Source organism: Poecilia reticulata, chromosome 23, assembly GCF_904066995.2.
Source record: "Poecilia reticulata chromosome 23, P_reticulata-male-v2, whole genome shotgun sequence".
NCBI lineage: Eukaryota > Metazoa > Chordata > Actinopteri > Cyprinodontiformes > Poeciliidae > Poecilia > Poecilia reticulata.
This window is the reverse complement of record NC_088852.1, coordinates 11,473,013-11,499,153: the sequence shown is the minus strand read 5'-3', so window position 1 is coordinate 11,499,153 and position 26,141 is coordinate 11,473,013. Positions and strand designations below refer to the sequence as shown.

General features: G+C 41.4%; 1 protein-coding gene across 8 annotated transcripts in view; it reads left to right on the top strand.

The window, feature by feature from the left end:
• foxp2 (forkhead box P2) overlaps nt 1-26,141 on the top strand; it is a 115,729-nt gene that overhangs the window by 49,670 nt on the left and 39,918 nt on the right. For all 8 annotated transcript variants that reach the window (XM_008401042.3, XM_008401036.3, XM_008401043.3 and 5 more), the window contains one exon: nt 18,034-18,123. In XM_008401042.3, coding sequence (XP_008399264.1) covers nt 18,034-18,123 — 90 coding nt within the window. The remainder of the gene's footprint in view (nt 1-18,033; nt 18,124-26,141) is intronic.

The window sequence follows — 26,141 nt, the reverse complement described above, 5'->3', positions numbered from 1 at the left end:
AGTCCATTTACACATAAGGTTGTTGGGTTTAATTTTCCGCCCTTATTTGGAATGACATTGAGTGGTCCAGTGGGTATAGGAGCTTCAGTCTCTCATCACACTGCTGGGGGATGATTAATAATAAGCACTGATGAATTCTCTACTGTCCCTATGGGTTCTGCCATTACCTAGCAGCCCCAAAATACCACCTGCAGCTATAATTAGAAAAGTGGCATCTTAAGGTCTCGTCACCTTAGATTCGGCCAAAGGCTTTTAGAGCACGGAAGATCCACGCGCACACACACACGCACACACACACACACACACACACACACACACACACACACACACACACACACACACACGCACACGCACACGCACACACACACACACGCACACACACACACAAACTTTGTTTTTATTCAAAACACAAATTAAACTCTCCTGTGCCAAGCACAAGAGATACGTTTTTATTCCATCTAACATAATGTATATCTTCCTTCCTATTTTTATGCAGATCAACGCCCAGCAGTCTGTTATCCTCCCATCTCGCTAATAACCATCGTCACAATTAAATTTCCGGCCCCTAATTTCTGTCAGGGTTTCATCACCACGTCCCCAAGGTTGTCCAAATAGACCTAATTTGATTTGAGATCACAGATTAGATACCTACTGTATCTGATTGCAATTTGCCAGCTGCAGATATGTATCAGAGCCAATGATGAATGTTACACAGCTGTAATACTATGCAAAACGCTCACTGTAAAATCTCTGTTGTAAAAAAATAATAATAATTTTAAAAAAAATCTGCTGAGCTCATCTTGCCAATCAATTTGTCATTGGCTGTGTAATCAGTATTGCGATTTAATGCGTAATGCTGGTATGTGTGTACATGCAAGAAATGCATTGATCTTTGAATCCATACCTTAATGTACCATAATGAGCCAGTTAGTTGATTACAGTGGTCTGTAGACTTAATCCTGCCAGGGTTATCAGTGGGATTGATGAGCCAGTGCTCAGGACTACTGCCCCTTCTAAATTATCTCACTTCCATAGGAAGTATATTGATATTTGGAGCATGAGGAAGTCCCGGCTAATCCATTACTGTCATGTTAGTTATTTTAGCCAGACTGCTAGAGCTAAATCGCCGCAAAACAAGCAAGGAATGGTATGAGATTCTTTAGTAAAAATGCCATAATTTCACATTCTGTTACGCAATAAAGTTAAAATATTGGCGCATAACATGGTAACTGTTGTTCCCTGTGTTAAAATAAAATGCCATGTTGATTACTGCAGCGAACATAATATCATCTATGCCATATATTTGCTATTTATAGTTTGAGGCTGGAGTAAAAAATATAGATTAAACATTTACTGAATATAGTACATTTTCAAGCCGACAAGTTGATAAAAAAAATACAGCAAATATTATACAGGAATGCATAGCTATGTTCTGCTCTCATAAAAGAACAAAGAACAAAAAATTATTACATTTTTGTACAGTCATATTTTCCAAATATGAAATATTTGGCAGACAAGTTCAAGTCGAAAGATTATACTGAAATTAACATTATCCCATCTGCCTAAAACAGATGGGCCTAATTTAACATGTGGACAACTAACATTCAATTCACCACTTACTAAAACTATTGGCTGTTGTAAATTATTTAGAAAATTGAGGAGATAGGTGATGTGGTGGCGCAGGGGCAAAGCACAACCCATGTATTGAGGCCTTAGTCCTCATGCCGGTGGTTGCAGGTTTGATTCCCAGCCTGGCGACATTTGCCGCATGTCTTCCCCCTCGCTCATAACCCTCTTTCCTGTCAAACTACTTTCAAATAAAGGCCACTAGAGCCAAAAAACCTTTAAAAAGAAAATTGAGGAGATATGATATTTATCCCACTAGAACATTACTAGAACTCACTCCTTAAAGCCAGAAAAATAACTCCTGCACTTTTTTATGACAGCTTAATAAAAGAGCTTCACATCATATAAGCAGTAGGATGGAAAGAATAAGCGTTTTTGAAACTTTCTAAACTCTTGGTGTACCTTGGTGCTTTAAACCAGCCCATGCCTACTGTACAGACATTCATTTGCCACTAAAGAGTAGTACTCATTTTTAGGGTTGCGATGATTTCTATATTAAACTCAACCTTGACTTGAAGGACTTACATTTTTGACATATTATGTTTTCTTTGCTTGTTTTTCCCAACAAATATTTGTTTACTTTTGCACAAAGAATCCCCTCTCCCCCCACCCGCATATTGTGATCATGTCAGAGGAAAAAACATGTTGAAATTTGGTAAACTGGTTGAGTATTCACTTTAGGGTTCTCCTGAGGCACATGATGCAGCAATATGCAAACGATCTAACCCCATTTAAATGACTGCAGCATTTTGACATAAATTACAATAAGTGCACCAAGGTGCCATCTCACTTCTAGGCTTTACCCCTGTCGCTTACACGAGAGGTAGGCAGTGGTCCAACTTGAGAGTGACAGCAATTAACCTGCCTTCCTCGCAGTTTAGCTGCAGGAAAAAAAAGGGGGGGATGAGAAATCTGACAGCTAGTGATGGGTAGTATTTAGGGTTTAGGGGCAAATGAAATTCTCCCCAAAATGAAAGTCATTAGGGAGAAAGTTACCCCACAGACAAAGGACAAAATGACAGTGTGTGTGTTTGTGTGTGTGTGTCATACCTTTGACACACACATCTGAACTCATCTCCCACGTACAGGAACTCAAGTTTGTTGTTGGGAGATGGGTAAATTCTGGATCCCTGACACTCAGTTTTTACCGACCATCACTTTCCACAAACAACCCTCGAGCATCTTCTGCCGCCTGCCCTTCACCTGCCTCCCCTGTCTGCCTCGTTGCGCCATATTTGAGTAGGCACACACGCCCTCTCGCGCGCACACCTCTCAGATGCAAATCTGGGCTTTGCCCTTGAGCATAATTTAAAGGCCTAATCACCCAGACTGTCCCTTTGGATGGAGCAGAAGAGGGAGGGGCAGAAGGATGGTGTCTCTCATTTGCACCTTTACACAAAGAAGCTCATTAGGTTTATCTTTCAGGCCTGAGATTGCCCCCACTCAACTGTGTAAATAAGACACCGGTCCTGGACTGATGCATCAATCACCTCTCAGGACAGGAGAAAGACCTCAACTGAAATATGAACGATTTCATAAAGGAGGCCTTTGTTAGCCATCATTGTCCGTGCCAAGATAAGGTTTTGCAGTAAAGGCAGGAGAAGGCGCAAGGAAAAGCAGGGGCACTGTATGTCTTTGTAAAATTATTTCCCCCTTTCAGTGAAAAGACAGCTCTTCTCTGGAAGTCCATATGTCTGACTTATTTACAATGAAAGCCATCCTTCTTTTTATTTCAAACCTGGCTATCAGCAGACAGTCCCAACAGAATAGTACATACAGGCCTGTGACATATAGGGCTGTAGTTCCTCCCTTCGCGATGACACTAAAGATATAGGATGTGAATGACAGAGCGTAGCTACTGTTTGCTCACCCTTCCCCAGACAAAACACAGCATTATTCTATTATCTATCCAGACACCACCTCTTTCCCCTGCTCTCAATCTGTCTCCCCCCGTTTCTTTTTTTTTTTATTTTGGCCTCCTTATTCTTCAGCTCCTCGAAACCTGGGCTGTCCATCTCCGTTTAAGACACATTACATGCGGCCTCCTGGAATTTACAGTGGCGCTCTCCCACTAACTCCATTTCGAGCAGTCGTTCCCTTGAGAGCGCGGCGAAATGTCAAGCTGCAAGGCTTGAAAGAGAGACGAGGAGGAGAGGGACAGTGAAGAAGAGACGGAGGAAAGTGGGGATGGAAGGGAAATCTGATGGAAGTGAATGCTTATGGACATTTTATCCTCAAGCAAGTGGCAAGGAGCAGTAAAAGGCTCGAAAGATGGGAAGAAAATACTTTTTCTCTTGGTTTTTTTTTCACATTTTGCCAAGTTGCAAACCACAAACTTTATTATTTTTTCTCTTGTCAAATTGTATTTGTGTTTAGAGTATGTCTACTAGATTTGCACATCCAATTATTGATATATTTCTTTTTCTTTTTTTTTTAATCAAATATGTCACGCTCAGTCACATTGGATGGAGAGCGTATTTGGAAGTCAGCTTTCCAGTCTGGCCGCAGATTCTCACTTGGATTTATGTCCAGGGCTGCTGCTATTCATGATGCCATTTGTGATGCTCCACGACAAAACCAGGAACAAACCACCACAGAAGAAACAGACAGGAAAGATAGCCAGTCACATCTAATTTGATTCCTTCCAGGACTGTCCTGTATATAGCTCTAATCATGTTTTATATCAACCTTGATGAGCTTCTTGTCCCTCACTAAAGAAAACTGTCCGCACAGCATAGCGCAGACATCTTGTGGCAAAGTGCAGACGGGACTCTCTGTGGCTTTCCTTCAAGACTTTATTTCTTTGTAGAGTGATGGGGTGTATAAGTAAGAGTTTTCCCATTAATAATTTCTGCAGCCTGAACTGTGCTTCTCTACATATGACGTGTCTAATACCTTCTTTGGTCTTTGTATGGTGTCTTTTTTTACAAATGTCCTCCAGCAAACCTTTGAGCACCTCAAAGAACAGCTCCCAGTCTCAAGTATTTTTGCATCTGCCCATCTTTCCAAATACTATAAAACTTCCCTGGCCCTGCTGAAGAAAAGTGTTTCCATGACTTTTTAATGTTTGGGGTAATGTTCATGAAGAGTCTATGTATTAATTCAATAGGTTTTGTGGGGAGTTGGTTTAAGTTTGGACGAATTACAGTAAAACAGCTTTGACTTGATTTTCTTCCTTAAAATTCCCAAAAAGTATCTTAAAGTTTCAGATTGAAATTAAATAAAACAGTTCAAGGGGTGTACGCAGTTATTGTATAATAGTGCACATTCACATTTAAAAAAATTATTTCTTACTGTATTCAGTTGAATTCTGATGACATGGTTAAGATTTGATTTAGGGGTGACTTTTGCTACATCACTCCCACCCCCCCCTGCCTCCATTTCTTCTGTGTAGTGCACCGGTCGAGTGATAAACGTCCTGGCCGGGGTTAACCACCTCCGTTGTAAATAAGAGGCAGTCACCGAGGTGCACACACTGTGGCCAATAATCTCGCTGTTTTTCAGCTAACCTGGTGCAGCCCCAGGATCAATGGCCACTTCACAACTCATTTCCTTTCACGCCTCCCTAACTGCCCTGGTCCAGCTCGGGGAAATGAATGGCACTGGATCTATACGTCCTCTCACAATGAGCGTCAACACATAACACAGGAACGCATACGCACTCGCAGACGCGCGCATTCTCTCATTGAGAGCTGGAGCTATTGCCTTCACCTCGATAATTTATTTGCAGACTGACTTGGTGTTGAGTGGTGCATCATTTTTAGCAGCTTCGCAGCCCAAAAACAGGCATTCTGTCATTGTTTGTTGCCACTCCCCTGTCATCAGCTTAAACAGTCATTAATACAGGAGGGTGGAGTGTTACTGTCACACACAAGCTGGAAGCACACATGTAAATGCCTCTGTTTTGGTCTAATATGGAGTTAACAGCAGGATGAAAAAAAAATGTTTTCCAATTCATGGAAGGTAACGCACTGCTGCATGCTCTCTCTATAAATGTTTCTCTTCCCTCCCCCTCCGACAAGGCAAGTGGCTTACAGTCATTTGATAGGCCACGACACTGCTATCCATTTAACAGAGCTTAAAAATCCTACATATGCATATGCCAGGGTGTCTTAAGCTGACAACCAAAAGACAGGATTTGCTAGAAGGCAGCTTTGGAGTGTTGTGAATTTAACAAGCATGTCTCGTATTACAGTCCCTCTCCGCTTTGGTCATGAATAGTAACAAATCAGACTCTGAAACGCATGCCCGACGGTTTGTTGTGTGTATACCCGCTTTGCCTCCTCTAACTAATATTAAAATGACTGCAAATCTGGTTAAGAAGATGACTACCAAGAGGAGAGCGCTATCTTTAGTGTCAGTGGCGCTTCTCCCCGTAATGCGCTCGGAATCTCCGCTAACAGATTCCAGGTGTCTTTGCTGTGTTGTTTCATTTGTTGGCAGCCGGTGCCGCTCTGATTGCCTTCATCACTGACCCATTTTCCAACGTGTAAATGGCTTTTCTCCCGAGTTGTTTGTAGTCGGACGGGCGCCACCCGTCCGTAAGAAGAAAACACTTTTTCAGGCATCGCCTCTACACACTGTATACATATGTAAGAGAGCCTTCTGCTTTTCACAGCTTTTCATACAAATGCGGTAAATAAGTCCGGGCCTCAGGGAGGGGGAATTGAAAGCCCGCAAACTGAAAAACTGACTGACATGTCACTTAGAGCTGGCTTTGGCACTCCTCGCTGCAGGCTTTGGAGATCAAGCCGCCGGGTCTCGGTGCATCATTTGAGGTCTTCTCCTTACTGTGCCATTTGCAGCAACATGATAGATATTACTTGCTTTATAAAGTAAGCAAATACACTGAATTGCGAGGGCCTGTAGAAGGTCTGGAGAACCCAACGATTGATTGCTTTCAACTGAACATTTGTTTTGGGAGACGGGAGAGAGTAAGATGTACTGGAGTACTGAGGTTAATGATGGAAGTGACACTTGGCATCCATTGCAGCAGAGATAGACAGGCCCGCCCCCCCTCATGCTTGTATTCACGCTCAAACCGCCTGCCATTCCTCATCAAGACTTAACCGCTGCTTATTTACCCACACGGGAGACTTAACTCGCTGGAATTGATCAGTGATAGCGCTGGAAAGCTGCTCGTTCCACCCTGATGTATTAGAAGAAAAAAAAAAAAAGCAGAAGAAAAGGCGGTCATGAGCATATGCAGAACATGCTTTTGTCGGCAAGGCGCGGCACTTCAAGCTTGAGCGGACACTAAGCTGATATTGGTTTCACGCTTGAGTCTGTGTAGTGCAACAATCTTCCAGTAGAAGCCCGGAGATTTGATTGTTTCTGCATATGCATTTATCAGAAGTTTACATGATAAATATACATTAGGCTGGTGGCTTGGCCATGCGTATTATTGTTTCTGAGATACTGTTCTGCAGGCGTTTCTTTTCACCTGTTTGGACTTCATCGTGCCATTTGGCACGAGCCTGATAATCCTCATTTGCACAAAACTTCAAATGGATTCGGGAGAGTTTTTGCTTTGTTAGTCTTTGCCTGAATTTCTGTCTTTGCAAGTAAAAAAAAAAAACATTTGCAAAGAGGATAGAATTACAAAATGGCAATTTTTTTTTTTTTAACTGCAACCTATCGTATCTTTTAGTGTCAGAAATTCTGCCATCTTTATGTGTAAAATAAGACGTGTCTCTTAGTTTAGTCCATGCTTCATTTGGTAATGCCTGTGTCACAGTATTAACGTATGTGTCATTTATCTTTCATGCAGATTTCACCCTTAGCTTTTATGTTTTCCTTTTTTGGAACCACTGTAATTGTTTTGGTTCTTGCATGGAGCGCTATGAAGGGAATGATCATGCTTTTGGCACATTTATCAAAGCCTTAAAAAAAAAAAAATGGAAAGGGAGGCCCTTTTCTCACATAGCCGGACTAAGTGTGCGACAGAGTGATAAATTTTCTTGTTAGGAGAAATTACATCCACTAACTTGAGCTACTTCAGCATGAAATTGAAAAAGAAGCATTTCTTGTGAATTTCCATCCTTGATTCAATGAAAGATGTAGATTAGCCCCTTTCTTTAAAAAAAAGAATTGAAATGAAAGAAGTGATTCTGCTCATGCCTGCTTGTTCTTAGAAGCGTGATATAGGATGCTGCTGGAAAAGTCTTTGTTTGTGGAAGTGAGGCGTACTCAGGTTTCTAACATCTCTTTCTTTGTTGTTTTTGTGTGTGTAGCTGCATGTCTCTGTGGTTAATTCATATTTAAGCCATATCATATGGACATATTTCTGTCATAGGAATCAGAGATAATTTCTCAAAAAAAAAAAAGAAAAAAGTTAAACATGGCTCACAACCCAGAACATCATTGCATACGGGGGTGTCTTAAGGGTTAAAAAAAAAAGAAAACATTTTGCTTGCTTACTTTGTCCTGTCACATAGGTCACAGGCACAAAATTCATCTTGTTATTCTTAGTTCAGCAGTGTCCTCTGAGGCAGAACAGCTGGATTCATTGAAGCTGCTCATGTATGCTGATTTCTGAGTAATCTTATTTATCGAAGTAAATGACATCGATAAACATGTTCAACAACTTTGTGGTGGCAGTTTTGTGGTATGAGGGAAGGTAGTAAAATATTAACACAGGAGAGCTGAAACTTTGTAGATTTGTATTTGTAAAAACATTGGCTACCAGAAGTCCCTTTAAAATCCATTGATAATGCATACATACGTTCATAAACTGAACTTCATCTTCGAACCCAATTGCAAGCTTGCCTCATAAATCCCAGTCCAGCTGTTGGTGAATGGCGTGGCGAAGGAGGATGAGGCCAACAACTGATTGACGTAGGTTGGCTGTCAGTGAGGCAGGTAGATAACTATATCTTCTCTTGCTCACTTAAAGGTCAAACATGCATCACTGTAATTGGAAAATTCGCAAGTCAAGCATCGCGGCACAACACCGGACGAACCGGAGAGGAGGAGGGAAATAAAGGCGTTACATAAGCAACGCAATCTAGAAAAGAGACGGGGAGGGAACGGGGTGCATTTCCTGTCCAGCATCAGATGCTGAGGCTTTTATCGAGGTTATCTTTGAGGGTAGCGAGGCATTCACTGTGGGATGTGTTAAACAACGGGGAGCTACTGTCAGGGCAAGAGACAAAGTAATCACATGGACTTGTTTAAAGTGCTGTTAAACTATTTAAAGTCCAAACCTGATAGAAAATAAAGCTGTGGTGAGTTATTTCTTCCGATCCGAATTAGATAAACAAGAACTATGACTATATAACTTAGCTTAACCCTCCTGTTGTCCTCATTTTCTGTGTATAGGGAAAACACATACAAATCTCGGTCATTTTGACCCAAGGACAACAGGAGGGTTCACCTACAGTTTAGGTCAAAGCGCTCTCTCCTGCTCTCTCTCTCTCTCTCTCTCTCTCTCTCTCTCTCTCTCTCTCTCTCTCTCTCTCTCTCTCTCATCGACCACATGAAGAGGGTAACACTTAGACTCAACACTTAACCTGAGCTCTGCAGGATGAGACAGACAGATACTGGTACTTTTGAACTTCAGCAGCAGACCCCCTCCCCCCAAGAAGAGGTCGTGCAAAGAAGGGCTCAATCGCCACGCAGGCTGAGCTTATGTCAGTACAAGCTGACATTTTTTCAGCGGCCTTTACTTGTGTTAGGTGAAAAACTAAGCAAAAACAGCTTTTTATTAAAAAAAAAAAAAAAACGGCTGCTTGTTGTCTCATGCTGCTCTGATCAATTATTAACTTTTGTACAATAACTTCTTAAGTCTAACAAAACTGAGATTGGCTGGTTAATTTTACAGCCTGCCTGTTTTGGTAGTTTGCACTCTCTGTTTTACATACGGTCTCAGTTTACAGAAACATTTAAAACCTCTCCATGACTGATGTCTGGTGGTCCCTCAGTTAGTTCAAAATGACTGTTCTTGTTTTGATTATTTAGTTTCCCTTCAGGATTAAGAAAGGGTTATTGAATTTAATTTAATGCAGGGGACATATTCAATGAAAGTTCAATAGTCTTAGAATAAATAGAATAAAATCAATGGATAATTTGAGCACTACTTATGAGCAGTTAGGCTCTTTTTGTAAGTAGTTTTTTTTATATTGCTGTTCCATCTTTAATATGTTATGTCATTCACAACAGGCCTCTTCTTTCATCCACACTTATAATCTCTTCTTCATCTTTCAGTTTTTTGCCTCCCTTTTTATAGATTAATGCATTATGAAAAATCTCTTGCTGCTTCTGAAAATAAAGACCCTTTTGTGAAGCATAATACTCTCATGTCTAAGTTTTTATGGAGTAGCGTAAATTTCAAGAAAATAAAACAACGTGGCCATTTATGTTTGTCGTCACAATTATATAAAAATGAGCAATCGGAATCCTTGAAAACTTTTGAATTAGTGGAACATGGGCATTGGAAGGAACCCACATACGTTTGGGGAAAGTCTTTTATCAAAACAATCAGAATTTGTCTGTGGTTTTGCTAAAGAATTTGCTAATTGGTTGGTCTGTTTATTTTTTTCATCAGTGGTCTACCCACACTCAAAAAATAAATAAATAGGAGCTGGATTTGCACATACTTAGACATGCAATTCCTGCAATTACAACATTTTTGCAACTAAGGCACATCTTTATTTTTGTTTCACCATTATCATGACTCCCTCACCCCTCGCTGTGAGCTTTTGCGTCCTAGTCACCAAAGATTTGTATCAAGTTTCGGCATAAAGTTCAGGGTAAGTTCATCCAACTGGACAAACATATTATGAGGATGCAGAGAGTGAATATGTGGCTCTTGTAAGACAAAATCTACCAAATATTACATCCAAGAGGGTTCCTTTTTTCTTTTTCATGTACATATCCTTTGGTTTTTTTTTTTGGTTTTTTGTTTTTGGTGGCAACCTCGTGCTATGGGGAAAAGTGGATCTACAAATTATTGACTCAGGAGAGCTGAATGCAAATTGATTTTGCACTTTCAGTTTTTAAAACTACCTATCCTTTGCCATCCGTTAAAAGAGAATCCCAGTAAGATGCATTGATAAAATGCAAAAGGAGTTTTTAGGTATTGATGCTTTTGCGAGGGACTGTATTGATGTTTCAATGAATCTTGCGTTTGTCTTTGGGAATATAGTTGCTTTTATTTCAGATTTTAAAGGGAAGTATGTGCAACGTTTGAAATATAAGTTTTCAAGGATTGACAAATAGTTTCTGTATCAATGTTTTCCATACTCAGACATGCAATTCCTGCAATTAAAAAGAAGAAAGGCCGCCAATCATGCATGGTCATGGTCTGCCAAGCAGGTGTATACATATATGGAGTGCATGCAACGCTTCAGCTTTTAAAATGTAAATACTGATTCACAATCAGCAGAGCAAGCTCACAGTTTGTCTTTGTTAGACAGAGAAAAATAAGTGTGAAGTTGCACAATAGAGTTTAGGCCCTTAGCACCAGAACTCCTCTCTTCTTTTCCCAAGCTTTCTACCTGGGGCAGAAGAGAGCAAATTCATCTCATCAGTCCTCCGGGGATGGTGTAGCTATGCGGCTCTGTTTACTGTGGTAGAAAGTTAATATAAATTTTCATCAGTGGGAGAAGTTTACACATACGATTTCTATTTGTCCTTCATTATTAGCACCTGAGTCTGGGACTGGGTAGGCATAATTGTCTACAGACACAGGCCAAATAGATGCAAGGGAAAGGCAAATAAGCACACCCCAAAATAATTTGATGCTTGTGTGTTACAATCCGTCACCCAAGGAATTCTTAATCTAGAGAATCAATAAACAAGAGGTGAGAGAAGGGGAGGAGGAGGAAGACGAAGGGGAAGAAATGAATATTGTGAAATGAGTGTCAGGAAAGGGAACAGAGGAGAAACAGATGGATTCAAAGCGATGGTTAGGAAAAGAGTTGGCAATCAATTTGCAAGATATTATATTTTTTTTCTGCAAAGGGTTCAGTATCCTTTAAGAGGTAAAAGTCCAACAATGCAAATGTGCGTAAGACGGAGTTTGTTTGAGACAGAGGGAACTGAAGTAGCTGAAAATATGAAGACAGAGGTAGTGGAGCGGGACACAGAAGCCCATTGTTCTGCTGGATGTTTTTACCTCTGTCCTGAGGCCCAGGCAGATTCTCCACGGACTGTTGATTTATCGAGTCATACATTAAAATGCTCATTACTCCTGCATGCTTTCCAAATTCTCCCTTTCTACCGGGTTTGTTCTTTTATTCTGTCCCATGGAAATATTGTCTGAGCAATCACCCGTATATTTCTGTTGGAACTTTTTCTTTTTTTTTTATGACATCATTGACATTTGTCTCCCATTTATCAGCGCCAAACAATCCACTTTGGTGAAATCATCAAGCAGCACCAGAAATTTCCACCAATGAGGTTTTTTCCCCCCTGAGTATTTTCTCTCTGTGTACTCGGTTTCAGGAACTAAATCTTCCAAATTTGAGTCCCAATCTTTGGACAGCATTTCTTTTTGTGGTTAAATAACTCTTGAATCCTGTGCCATTCTTGAATGCCATCAAAAACTCTGAGCTTTATATAAGGTTACAAATATTTTTCATTCACACTGCTGAGTTACTTAGCTTATGCTCTTACTTTTCACTAACTTAGCCTGTGTTTTACATTAAAGTTTTGTGTGGGATATCTCCACCCACCAATCTTTTCCACTTCCCCTTCCAACTCTGCCAAACGTATATCCAGCCTTCCAAAGGTGCTGAATTTACTCAAACTTAAGATAGGGTGTAAATATTTTAGTTCTTAGTGCATATAGATTCTACCAATAGGCAAGTAGTGTCTACCTTTATTTTAGGTAAAGGTGGACCGGGTATATTGAGGTTTAGAAATGTTTGGTTACAACATCAGGAGCATTTCCTTGAGCAATTCTAGGGTTTAAAGTCCCACAAATGGGAGGCCAGACAAACAACAATTCATTGTTCTTCGCTTGTTTGGAGCATAGCAAAACACACCATTGGCCCCTCCTCAACCTGTTGCTGCAGACTCTACTAGGTGCCACGAGGTTAAGCTCAAATACAAGACAGCCTAATATAACACTGTTTTAAAATCAGAATTACAAGTACAAGCTCCGTGTCTTGCTGTGTAACCAGCTAATGTTAGATTTTTATACTTGTGTTATCCTCCAAACAACCAAAAAACACAAGAAAACAAAGTAATAGATGTCCAATAAATGTACTGAATTTAAATTCTCTATTTGTGATTATAGTATGTGTCTAAATAATAATATTACAGACAAAATTATTGAAGCAGTACAATCAACATGTGAGATTATTTTAGCAGTAGTACCAATATTTGCTTTTCTATTTTAAATAAAATCAGTTGAATCACTTTTACATTTTCATTTTAAACATCTGTGTAAGTGCGGATATGACATGAGAATCAACAAACATTTTTTTTAACATTATTTTTATCTAGCTTGGCCTGTTTTTTTCTTTCTTTCTCTCTTTTCTTATTCACACCCCACCTCCCCCCGAATCTGTTTTCTCGGAAGCAAAGATGGATAAGCCTGGCGAAGCGGCCTTGTGTGTGTGCGTGCATGCGTGTGTGTGTGTGTGTCTATATGTATATTCTTACGCAGGAAGTGTGTGCGAGTGAGAGTTGTCAAAGCTGTCAGCTCAGCTGGAGTTTTTCCAGAGTTACACACCGTCTCTTTTACTACCCAAAGCAAACACACGCACACACATGCACACACCCACACACACACACACACCCCCACACGCACACACACGCGCGCACACACACATCCACACAAAGTATCTGTTCAGCACACTCGAGATAAGTCGTGTTAGCCCTGATGCAACCCCAGTTCCTCACTGATCGACAACTGACGGCTTGTTTACGGCTGCTTTCTGCAACGTGGAGGCATTCTGTAAAGAAGTACCTGTTGAGAGCGGGATATTACACGCGTGTGTCATCATTCCAATATCAGCTAAATCCCCTAATAACAACAACTCCCGGTGTGATTTGAGTCAGGAAGTGATCTACACTGTCTAAATACAATGTCACAGCCCCTCAAACATTCCCAATGCCAATGTCATGGCTAAATATCCCGCTGTCTCCATGTGGATTTGAGAGAGCGCCATGCTTCGGTTTGTTTCCTTTCTCACCCCGCCGGCCACATGCAATGAGCAATCTGGAGATTTGCAATGGTTTGGCCCAGTATTAAAGCACCTAATAATTTATTTCATGCTTGTTTAAGATCTTTGCATGCTTCCTACAAAGCTGCATTGTGATGGTTGCTTATTACCATGTTCTGGCAGAACTCCGGCAGAAAAATAAGACGAGGGGCAGCCTCCTCTCACTTTCTCCTTTTGCGCCCTCTCTAGTGATCTCTGCATGCCTATTAATGTAGGAGAGGAATGCCTGTGTAAACATTCTTGTTTCTCAGTTCGATTCGCATAATAGTTGCCTGTGTCTCCTTTCTCCCTGACCTCACTATCTGAAACCAATTACACCAGATCCATTTGGGCTGAATCTTATTTTCATAAGGATCCCTGTGTCGCGGTCTTGGTCGCACCGTGTTATTTTCCCTCCCCGTATTTCTTTTCCCCCTTTTCCAGCCTCAGTGATGGATATCAACATCAAATATGCCTCTGAGTGCCTTGTTATTTATATAGTGGGGGCCCGGCTCTTTTTTTTTTCCTCTTTTGCACCGTCTGCCGTGCTCTCTCATTCTAAGAATGTGTCACATTGTGCTGTTTATACAATGTATGAATTAATAGACTGGGAATGTCATTTTTTCGTGCATAGCAACCCAGGTTAAATAGATGGCGCATCTGTACGCGTGTGTGTGCGTGTGGGGGTGTGCGCGCGTGTGTCTGCGTGTGTTATTCTTGTCTGCTCCGGCAGCTCTTCAGCCAACTTTTGATGACTTTCCTTTTTGTGCTTTCAGAAGGGCTTTAGCCGCACCATGTATGCGGAGCGAGAAGTGGGTGGCACAAATTGGTGCTTTTTACTGTAATGGCTGAATACTCAGAGCCGGTGAAAGTGAAGGGGACAGAACTTTCATTCTCCCCCCGATACCCCCTTCGTTTTACCTTCCACACCATCACACGCTCTTCGAAAAAATGGCTAACCCCAATTCCTCGGAGGAGGTGCCAGACGGTTGCAGACATGACGAGCCACTGTGGAAAAAGTTCTGTCCGGTGTTGATAAGGCCTGTGTTATGTTTGGGAAAGTCCTCGGTATGAGGAGGCTTCTTTCTTTTTTAATAAGCTTGGCATAGATGATCTCCCTATGTATATACTTGCCATGAATAAAGCTTTTTGGAAAAGTATACTTTTCCGAAAAGCTTGGAGCTTTTCACATTCCTATGTCACAATCACAAATTTTAATATATTTTATTTAGGCCTATGTAACAAGCCAACAAAAGTGGCACTTAATAATGAACATTTCAATACTTTTAACATATAAAAATCTGAAAAATGTGGCACGCACTTGTTTTTTTACCGTCCTAAGTGACTGTACTTTTGTAGTCTCACAATATAAAGTTACAAAGCTGCTATAAACATGGCAGCTGCTTTGTCTTGTGGTGTCACAAATAAAACTCAAATAAAATACACTGAAATTTGTGGTTTTATTTGGCAAAATGTGAAAAAGTTCAAGGGGTTTGAATACGTTTGCACAGTACTGTGTTGTTTTATATAACTTATATCGTTCCATCTCGGAGAACTCAATAGGGAAGCTGGTCAGCGTCTCCACAGCATCATGTTGCTACTACGTTTGCATCAACTTGGCAATACCATGATGAAAGGTATTTGAACAAAATACAGACTCTCTAGCTTCATACCGTTACTTTGCATTTTCCTGTCATACAAGATCCTCCCAAAAAATGCAGTTGTTTTTAACAAAATGTGTTGAGTTTAACGGGTATGAACGCTTTTGTAAGAAAGTGTTGTTAAAAAAATATACTACCCCCAGCCCTCCCTCCTTTGTTCTCTTGACCGTGCATAACATATCGAGAAGCTTTCTTGACTTTGGCTCTAACACAGTGAGTCCTTATTGATTCGCACGCGGATAAACATTCCCCCCTGACAGCTACCTTGAGTCGCACTCATCAAGCAACCCTCCCCTCTAACTACTGTGTGCAGGACTCAATAAGCCTTATAATTACTTTGATTCACCAATCATGGTGAGATTAATTGGACCCTGTGTTTTAATTAGCAAAGTGATTGGCTGCATTCAAGGAATTTATGTTGTCTTTTATGCTCGATAAAAGGAGAAAAGAAAAAAAAAAGGGGGGGGGGACACACATTTGATTTCCCAGCCAACGGGAAAACTTTGTGCGTGCCAGATCGCTGCGGTTGATGATGTCTACAAAGGTGTGTGTTTTGAAAAGGCGAAGGCTCGGCTTACAGCCACCGTACACACTCGCATGTATATAAACCAGTGGCGACTGGGCTCCTTTTTACAGAACAGACAGATCAATGCAGTTAGGACCCAGTGCCAGTGTAATGTGTTTGTTTACTTCAGATCAGAAGCCCTGGCTCCTCCTGAGTAGCCAGACAGATCCCTCCCCAGCTCTACCTCCACCTCTCAAGGCACCTACTAAGCTCTGTCTTTTCATAATTGATCAGCAGAGTGGGGGGTGGAGGGGATTGGATGTGTTCCCTGGGGAGGTCAAGATGTGGTAACTTTTCCCACTCCTCCTTCCCCTCCCTGGCTCCCCCACTCCCTCTGTCTTTTCTCTGTCTGTCTCCTGTCTTCTCCTCCTGTTTGCTCAGGATCTCAATGTACTAGTTCAAACATTGTTCCCACCAGCTGGCTTGAGCTGCGCCATATGCACGCCCTGTCAAAGCAGCCGTTGTCATGGATACTGGCAAGCTCCAGAATGAAATGAGGACCCATGGTTCTTAAGGAAGTGTCACTCGCCGCCTGAGTTTCATTTTCCATCGCCTCCTCGATTCAAAAACAACACAAAACGACAACAAAAACACAAGGGCACAAAAACCTGTGAAGTTGTTGTGCCGCTCCAGCTTGATGCTTGTAGGCCGGCGCAGAACAAGCTATTCTGTTGCGTGGAGCCTCCGTCTGTGCAGAGTGTTCTTTACTGCCAGCCTCTCTCATGCTTCTCTTGAAGAATCGTGTGAAGTTGCTCGACCAGCCTGCTTGTTCGCCACGGAGCAGGAGGGGAGCTGTAAGCCCATGAAACCGTAAAGAAGTAACTGCGTCCTCAGTGTCTTTGATTCTCATCATTCTGTTTTCTCTTTAACACGTTGTGTACAAATCTATTTACACAGGGTGTTGCACACAATCTCATGAGATTAATTGCACTTGTTACCGCTGTACTGAGTTGTCTTTTGTTGTCGTTTGGTGATGTGTTAGCTTGACATCCTATTGATTCCTATATTCAAGTAAGAAAGGTATAAGTCCTTGAATTGCCCTGTTGTGTTGAAATAGCTTCTCTTTGGGCAACACTCAACTACTGTTTCTGACTATTAATGTTGATGCTTTGCATCTGCTTTGTAGTTTCCATTTAGCAATAAGCTAAAGGGCTTCTTTGACCTTTTAAGTGACCTTGGTAAAGTTTTATGCTTCCAGAACCCTGATTTTGTTTTGGAAAAGACATAAAAGGAGCCTTTAGAATGCTTTTTATTTTAGAAACATATTGTTGTCACAATTTGCCGTTTATAGCTGTATCCAAACTGCAATGGCGTATTCAACGATTACAAATGTGTAAAAACGCAGTTTAGGATCTGTGAATCTTTTACATTAAGTGAAAATAATTTAAAAAGAAGGGGGGATTCTGGTGGTTTTCCAAACTGTTGCTCAAATCTGGTCTAGTTCTTGTGAACGCAACATCTCATATCATTTTCCCGTCTCAACACATGTTGGTGAAAAATCGTACAGTTTGCCATGGCGAACTTCAAATACTTCCAGACATGTGTAAACAGCTGTGTAGTATATATATATTTTGGATTCATCAAGATGGTGAATCTATTAATCTCTCCGTCTATCTACCCTCCGCGGCACATAAGCACCCTTAATGCACAGTGTAAAACGCGGACTGCCGGTTAATTCATTCTAAATGTAATCTGATGTTGATTTTGTCAACTTTAATTACAGCTCCCAGGGACACTTCACATGGTGCTGCCTCTACTTCACATTGATATTATGAATATGCAAATGTGGTGGTAATTTGCAGGGGGAAGTGGATATTTCAGTTGAGCACACACTAGACAGGTCAATTCTACTCCCCCCCACCCCCTACTTCTTCAGAGGTGCTCCAGACAAACCGTATTTATTTGTGATCATAGCCGCACGAGTTGTTACTGAAACATATCGCCGGTGCCGTTTGTTAAGATGTGAAATGTTTTCTCAGTCAACTCCGTCTTTCAAGATGCCTTTTGTGTTGTGCTCTCATCTTCCCAGGCACTACAAGCAGCGAGGCAATTACTCTTGCAGCAGCCAGGCAGTGGCCTGAAATCTCCAAAGAGCCAGGACAAGCAGCGTCCACTGCAGGTAAAGAAGTTCCCTTCCGTCTAATCTCCAAAGTCCATCCGTAGTACATGCTCCTCCGCACAAAGAAGATTTCCTCTGTTCCACAAAGCGTGTTTGGTTTGCCCACGCAAAGCCTCGGACGAGAATCTTTTAAGATGAACAAGTCGGTCCCATGAAACCTCGCAAGAGTAATACGACAATGAAAAGTGCAGGCTTTTCTCAGAGTACGTATCAGTCGGGCTGGACATTCTTGTGATGAGTGTATCCAAAAGGTTATTTAGTGTTCTGCTTCTGCATTCTTCACCAGATCCATGCGTTGTTGACACAGGAAATCCTCGGGTTGGTTATTACTTGAAATGTGCGTCAAGTCTGCGTCAAGTCTGAGAAGCCGGTTGCATGGCTAATTTTATCCACCTGTCATTTCCCTCCACCACCCCTTCGGTGCTAATTTACCTTATTGATTTGTAGGGTTGTCTATTTCTGTTGTCAGTGAGTCGGAAAAGGTCACACATACGCCAGCGCACAGTTTCACACTCTCGTCCGCGCACACGCCACCTGCCACCCTTTTTCTTCCCGGTGTTAAGATATTTTTCTCACATGAGCATCCTCTTCATCCCGCTCGTTCACGTCAACAAGGCAGTTAGTTAGTTTACCCTTCTATCAAATTAGGTAAGGCCTCTTGACATCTGCTCCTATTTTTCATATATATATATATATATATATATATATATATATATATTTATATTTATCATAGTTTTAGCGGTATGAAATTGAAGTGTGAGAGTTTGTGCCCTGCTCTCGGCTAATAAGTACCATCAAGAAGATCAAGGAGTAGTGGTTTACCTCATTAGGAAGCCCTGTGCATTTCATTAATGACAGGGAAATTGGCGTTAACCTCACCCGTTGATATTTTCACAGAGTCTAACAATGGCGACACCTTGAATTGGAGTCACACCCCCGTGTATCTAATTACACACCGGTGAAGAGATAAGGTTGCCAAAGACTCTTCTGTCATATTTCTTCCTTGAATTATTCAGCGCAGACTCCTCAAACGTGTTAATATTGATAGGACTTTCACAGACGGAAGCATCCAAATTGCACCTCGAAACGGCGGTACGTAGCTTTTGGAGGCCGTGGGATCCGAAGTGAGTCGGTGCTCTGCAAAATAGCTATAACCCTATAAACGTGTTACATTTTGTTGCTGATGTACTGCAAAAAAAAATCTTGCTGATGTACAGCGCTTGCACACACACACACACGCGCACTTTTGACACACCTTAAGTCGATGCATTGCAACCACTTTCCAATAAGTGACAGAAGACTGAATATAGATTGTTTGATGGTTGTAGTGTCATACTGTGGGGACTGAGCTTTTCATGATTTTCAACATTTTTAACAAATATAAATATGAAAAGTGTGACGTGCATTGGTACCCACACTCCCTGAGTCAATACTCAGTGTAAATACATTTTCCCACATTATGATGCTGCCACCTAAAACCTGAAATTTACACCAATGTTTCTTTTCAAAACAGCTTTGAATCAGTCAGAAAGGATGGAGAGTATTTATGAACAGCAATGTTCCAGAATTTATGTCTAGACTTTCACTGGTCCATTTTGATGCATGCTTATCTGACGTAAACCATCTTATTATGGGTTTATTTTCTTTGCTCTTAGGCCATTTTGAGCTTCTAAAAAGTTTTGTTCCATTCCATCATATCTCTCTATGTAACTTTACCTATCCTCCATTAACTCCTAACAGCTTTTCTGGCCTTTTTCCTTTCGCATATTACATTTTCATCTCATCTGACCAGAGCATTTTCTTTAATATTTTCTATTTCCAAGTACAACATATTGGAATTTGTTTTTGTAACGTCGCAAAATGTGAAAAAATACTTTTACGTGGCAGTGCAATCTTTATCTAATATGTGTGTATGTCCACAAAATCCAAAACATGATTTGTGGACCCATTTCAGTTTAAAGATGTGTTGGGGGCTTGAAAACTGTCCACCCAGGTCCAAGCACCGTATTGCAATAACATCAGCGGATGGTAAATATTGAATATTTACATTTGCTTACTCCATCCTAGTCTGGTCGACGGTGGGAATCAATATGAATCTGAGAGCCCGTAATGCTCCCGGCGTGTCCATTTGTTGATCCAGCCTTTATTAACATGGCCACCTCTTTGTTCTAAAAGTTCGCGGCCACAGAGTTGCACTGTGAAAAACAAAAAGAGGAATTGTTGATTCTGAGTTCCAATTCAACTTCATTTCTGCAGTAGGACTATGCAGCTGAGCAGCTTTGAATCCTCTCATTTTAAATGACATTTTCCCCATAATACATACATACTCCTGTGTGTAAATATCAGAGTAAAGCAGGAGAAACTTCCTTCATTAAAACACCTTTTTTACTGCCAGTTATTTTTTTTCTTCTCTTTTTTGTTTTCTTGTCTTGAGGGACTTTACTCAATAAAGCTGCGTTATTTACTTGGATTATGAGGCCACAACGGACGCTACAGTGCAATATTTTATTAGCTTCACAGCCAGATAAAAGTCAGCGGCAATCAAGCTACATGTTTTCCACCCGAGGAATGGCGCGGATTGATCCCCTTGTATGATTAGTGCTGCTGAAAGTGGGAAAAGGATTAATAAAGCCATGACATCCTGCTTATGGCAGAAGACGCTGATAAATCCTCTGCCTGTTTTCCCCTCCTCTTGTTCTCCCGTCGTTGCTATTTAGGAGAGAGAAATGATCCATAGATCATGGCATGTAAATTATTTAGTACACAAGCATCTAAGTGCCTCGGCTTGCAGTTTTAATTACTCGTATTAGCAGCTAAAGGCTCTTGCCTGACTAATTCTATCCGTTCGCTCGTCGTTGCTATTCAGAAGTTGATGATGCGGAGGCAGGCAGCTCTGCTGCGGAAATATGCACACACACACAGGATACAAAACAACAACAGCCCAACAAACACACACACACACACACAGAAGCTGTTTCTCCACATTTGCGTTATGTGACAGGTCTATTATTACCCAGTAAGCCCACGGGAGCACTCAATAAACACCTATTTCTTCCTGTAAATCCTCCTGTCTCCGGCTGCTGCTTACACGGCTCTCCCAAGGCACAGCACCCTCTTGTCTGTGCTCCCATTTTTTTTTCTTTTACCATTGCTCATCTCCACTCTTCTCTTTGCTGATGTTTTCACTCCAGAAAAAGGCATTTATACGCTGACATTTAGAATACAAATAAAGAAATGCGGACAAGGAGATACGAAGGGGATTACAGAGGCCTACGAATGTGGAAGTTGTTTCGCTCAAGCCCGCGTGTACATAATGCATCTTTACACTCGCTTTCGCTCGTATGCAAACATGACCAGTAACTCTTAAAGTTTTCTGCTGCGAACGTGGTCTGCGTAGTTTTATGACGGTCGGTGATTAGACGTTTAAATGATGTCAAGACATTGTTTGGAATTGTTCCCTGCATGGTTTTCGTGTCAAGATTCCTTTTCCAACCTCAAATCTTCAGTTCTCAGTCTGTTTCTTTCCCAAATGTAAACACTTAAATACAACATTTAGCATAGGAAGACACAGATGAAGCAGAGATTTGGTTGGGTTGGCAGGAAGGAAGGGAGTAAGGGTGTTAGAAGGAAGAAAGGAAGGAAGACGGAAAGAAAGAGGGAAGAGAAAAGAAGGAATGAAGGATGATTCAGGGAATTGGATGGATGGATGGATGGATGGATGGATGGATGGATGGATGGATGGATGGATGGATGGAAGGAAGGAAGGAAGGAAGGAAGGAAGGAAGGAAGGAAGGAAGGAAGGAAGGAAGGAAGGAAGGAAGGAAGGAAGGAAGGAAGGAAGGAAGGAAGGAAGGAAGGAAGGATTCGGTGGGTTGGGAGGTAGGAAGGAAGTGAAGTGAACTTAATCTGTGAATCAAAGAAAATATTTCAATCCAATCCCATGCTTTTCCAGACCGTGTAGGAATTCTGAGTTGCACTTAAAACAGTTGAAGTTCCCAGCCCAGACTTTTCTCTGCCAGTGTTGGATGGATGCTTGATAACGTGAGCCTGCAGCTCGACCTCGATCTGGCAGGGATTAAAGTTGTATCCTGCGTCACCCAAAGCCAGGTAATTCGCCCCAAGCGACTGCTGGGACCACCGTGGTCATCCTCACACACTGTCAAGCTGCGAATGCACTTTTATTGGACCAATAACTTTGGTTCCATCTGTGCAACATTCGTTTCAAAGTAGAAAGGCTTTATGGATCGAGAAGGATGTTGGCTTTTGGCGCCTTTCTCCTGTGTTTGCAGCTATCTGCCCGACCAGTCAGAGTAACTGTGGGCACTGGGCCATCTCAGGAAGTGTCACACTTTTAAAGGTCAACTTTACACATTTCAGCAGCGAGCCAATATCATCTCAATGGAAGCGCACGTCTTTTAAAGGGTCTCGGTGCTCGAGTACAGGACAGCTTGCTCTAGTGTGCTTGGTGAAAAGGATGCTAGTTCACATTTACATTTATGAATATATCTTTCCACTGCATCCCCTCTGGTTGCATCTGAAAATAGAGAAAAATTATCACAGCAAAAACGAGAGGGTTTGGGGGGCAGTGGGGGGGGATATTATGTTATTCATGAGGAAAACTTGTGTTGACTCTGAGGAAGAAAGAAAGAAAGAAAGAAAGAGAGAGGGAGTGAAAAAAAACGTCAGCATGTTTTAAGTCAAACACCCTTGGTTGCTTCTTTTGTAACCAGAAAACAATTTTTTTTCCCGTGCGTCCCCCCCTCCCTCTTACTCTCTACCCTACCTCGTCTTTTTTTTTTCTCTTGCATTTACAACACCTACAGGACAAGATTGCTAAATTGCGAGGACAGAGTAGGTTCATCATTGTGATGCAAAAGAAGTTGAAATGCAACCCCAAGGCGAGGTAGCTGAGTTTGAGGGATCAAGAGAAAGTGAGAGGGAGGGATAAAAAAAAAAAAGTAGCTCAGACCTTTGATGTAGCAGCAACAAATTTACCTTGTGACAGAAGATACATGGGTGCAATAAACGAGTTATACCAGCCCTTACACATGCAATCAGATGATTCTGGCCAGGGTGTTAATTGGATCCTAACCGGCAGATCTGATACGCCTGGGCCCCGGTGGTGAGGGGGGGGAAAGCCTTTCCAAGTGATGAACTATAATTCACTGAGCTGCTTGAAGCACTTGTAATTTACTGTGTGTCACTGATGAAGAGGCTGATCCAGTGGAGGCCATATTACCTGCAACATCAGAGGAAAATGTCCCCCAACCTTCCCCCATCATCCACCCTAAATCCACACGCACACACACGCACACACACACACACACACACACCCCCACACACACACACACATACCAACATTCCCGTCACCTGCTCTCACGCTTTCTATTTCAACTCTCTCCTCTCGCTGCAGTTTCCTTTTAATTCTATCCATCTCACTCTCTTACTGTTGCACCCCTTTAGGGAGTTTGGTAAGCATCAGCGGGGAGAGGACTATGCCAGTATTTTTTTTTGATGAAGGTGTGACGGTGTGCGCTGATAATGAAGCAAACAATGTGCATGAGCTGCACACCAGTGAACAGTGGATTCACGAGGCCTAATCAGTAAGTTTTTACATGTAGAGATAAATCAATATGGAAATTGTGCTAAGCCCATCCCGAGCTCCTCTGGGACTTCTATTAGATGCTTTTACATGATGGGTCTTTATGTTATTATAAATTGCAGTTGCTGTGCACTCCTGCCAAACTGCAATAGAAATTGATTTAGGAAAACGTTCAGTAATCCACTTAACTTTACGATTGACAAACTGGAATATCGATCTCCAGAAGCAAAACATGTGTTGGAGACATGATCCCGTGTATGCATGTTTGATTTAAACTCAGATGCTCTACTTGTCCACCATGTTTAAATTTTATGTCATTTTTTTTGGGGTGGGGGGCAAAAGTATTAATACTCCTTTAACTGTTTTACAATCAAACTGTGAAGAGGAATGAAAATGATGTGATATGGTTTTCAAAATATCGCAAAAACAAAATCTGAAAAAAAAAAAAATAGATTCAAGCTCTTTTACTCTGATGCATTCAGAACAAACAATGCCAAACAATGATGAAAGTGGTGGGGTTTCTGCCCTCTTTTCCTGATTTCTTAATCTTTCCCCGTCTCTCTGTGTGTAAAAAATAAATAAATAAATAAAGCCAGTGGCTTAATTAGCAGTCACTTCTTTCCTGCCAAGGATTCACAGTAATTAAAGACAAGGACCCCTCGATTTCTTATTGCTTTTATCTCTGCGGTGTCTGCAGCTCCGCTCTGTTTCCTGTCCTTATGACAGGAGCGTCAGTCGTTGATAACCGCCCTACAGTGTTTGCGGTTGGCATCTAATCACCAGTTCTCCTTCTCCTTATTGGAAAGTGAGTTGTGTTAAAACTCAAGTAAAATGAAAGGAATATGTAGCCTAAATCTTTTTTTTTTTGCCTTGTTTTGATAGAAACACATTTAACATTCACTCTTTTCAAGACAAAATTCATCAACAAAAAGGGGAGTGTGAATGCTGAGCTTACACTAAATCAAGTAAGCTTCAAAGCATCACTTATGGTTCATATGACAATGAAAGGGATACAATGGGAATTTCCAGTACTAAAACCTAGAGACTAACATTTTTAGGTACTAAGACTCCAATGGCTTAATCAGCTGTGGCTAATTTTCAACATTTCAATAAACGTCATCAATACCTTCTGCATATCAAAACTGGAAACCCATCCTTTCTCTCTGGATAACAGAGAAACAAATGGATGTACAGTTCCCTCTCCTGCAATAGGAGAGCCTATTCGTGGCGCGTGGATGTTTACACCGCTGCCAACGTCTACTAAATGCTCATTAATTTCATCCCTTCGTGGCAAAATCATTTCAAGGAGAGGCAATTCAGCCTCCTGTTCCTTTCAATTCAGCGCTCACGTCAATCAAGCCCTCCTGCAGGATCCTGCAGAATGGAGGTGTTATATTGCCGCAATTATCATGTCATATACTCGAAAATGTAAATGAACGTGTGTGTAAAATTAAATTTATGGGTTGTCAGTGAAGAATAAGAACCAGGAGAGCAATTACTTATCTGCTTTCATCTTGGAGCCTCTGATACGTCAAGCAGAAAAGCATGCAGTTAAATGCTGGAATTAGCATTGTGCTGCACTTCACAGCGGATGTGGGCCAGTGCCTTTCTCTCCCCCCCCCTCTCTTTTCTCTTCTTGCCTTTTCTTTCTTTTTCTCCCTTTTTTTGGGTGATTATCACCCATTATGTATAAAGCTAATGACAGCATAAAAAGAGCTTCCATATTTCATAAACTCGTTGTTTTCTGTTTCGTACCCCCTTTTCCGTTGCTTTAATTTTGCACTTCTTGTTTGAAGTCTTGTTTTATTCTGTGCTGATGACATCCTGCATTATTCACCTACAAATACCTGACTTTGAGTGCCTATATTTCACCACCCACACAACGCAGAAACAGTTTGAAGCTCCGTGTACAATTTATATTTAATTCCACTTTACATATGTATGCGCATACATTTGTGGTAAACCCTGCACGGCTACGCCTCCATCTATTTTTTTTTTATGCCCAAACGTCTTTGAGCCAGTACCCAATTAATACCCTTAATGAGTGCATCTCTGCTGTTGTTTTCCCGCTGCACTTGTCCCATTGTAATGGCATCTAACACAAAACCAGGAGTGACTGCAGGGGTAATTACTTACCTAGCAAATGTACCTTTAAGGGTTAATAACACTGAAGGTGTAAGCACAGCATTTGCATAATTACACATGGACTGTTTAATTTGCAACTTTTGACAGCTTTTGTTCGACGACTCGCTTCTTGTGAACGCAATTTCTCCTGTCCCCTCGCAAGCACGAAGGAGTCCAAAGAAGAAAAGAGATGCACCACAAACAGCCACCACCTCCTCCATCGCTTCCTACCTTAGATGGAGTCCCTTCTCTCTAAGACCCTAATGAACAATGGAGGCAGGATTTGTTTGAA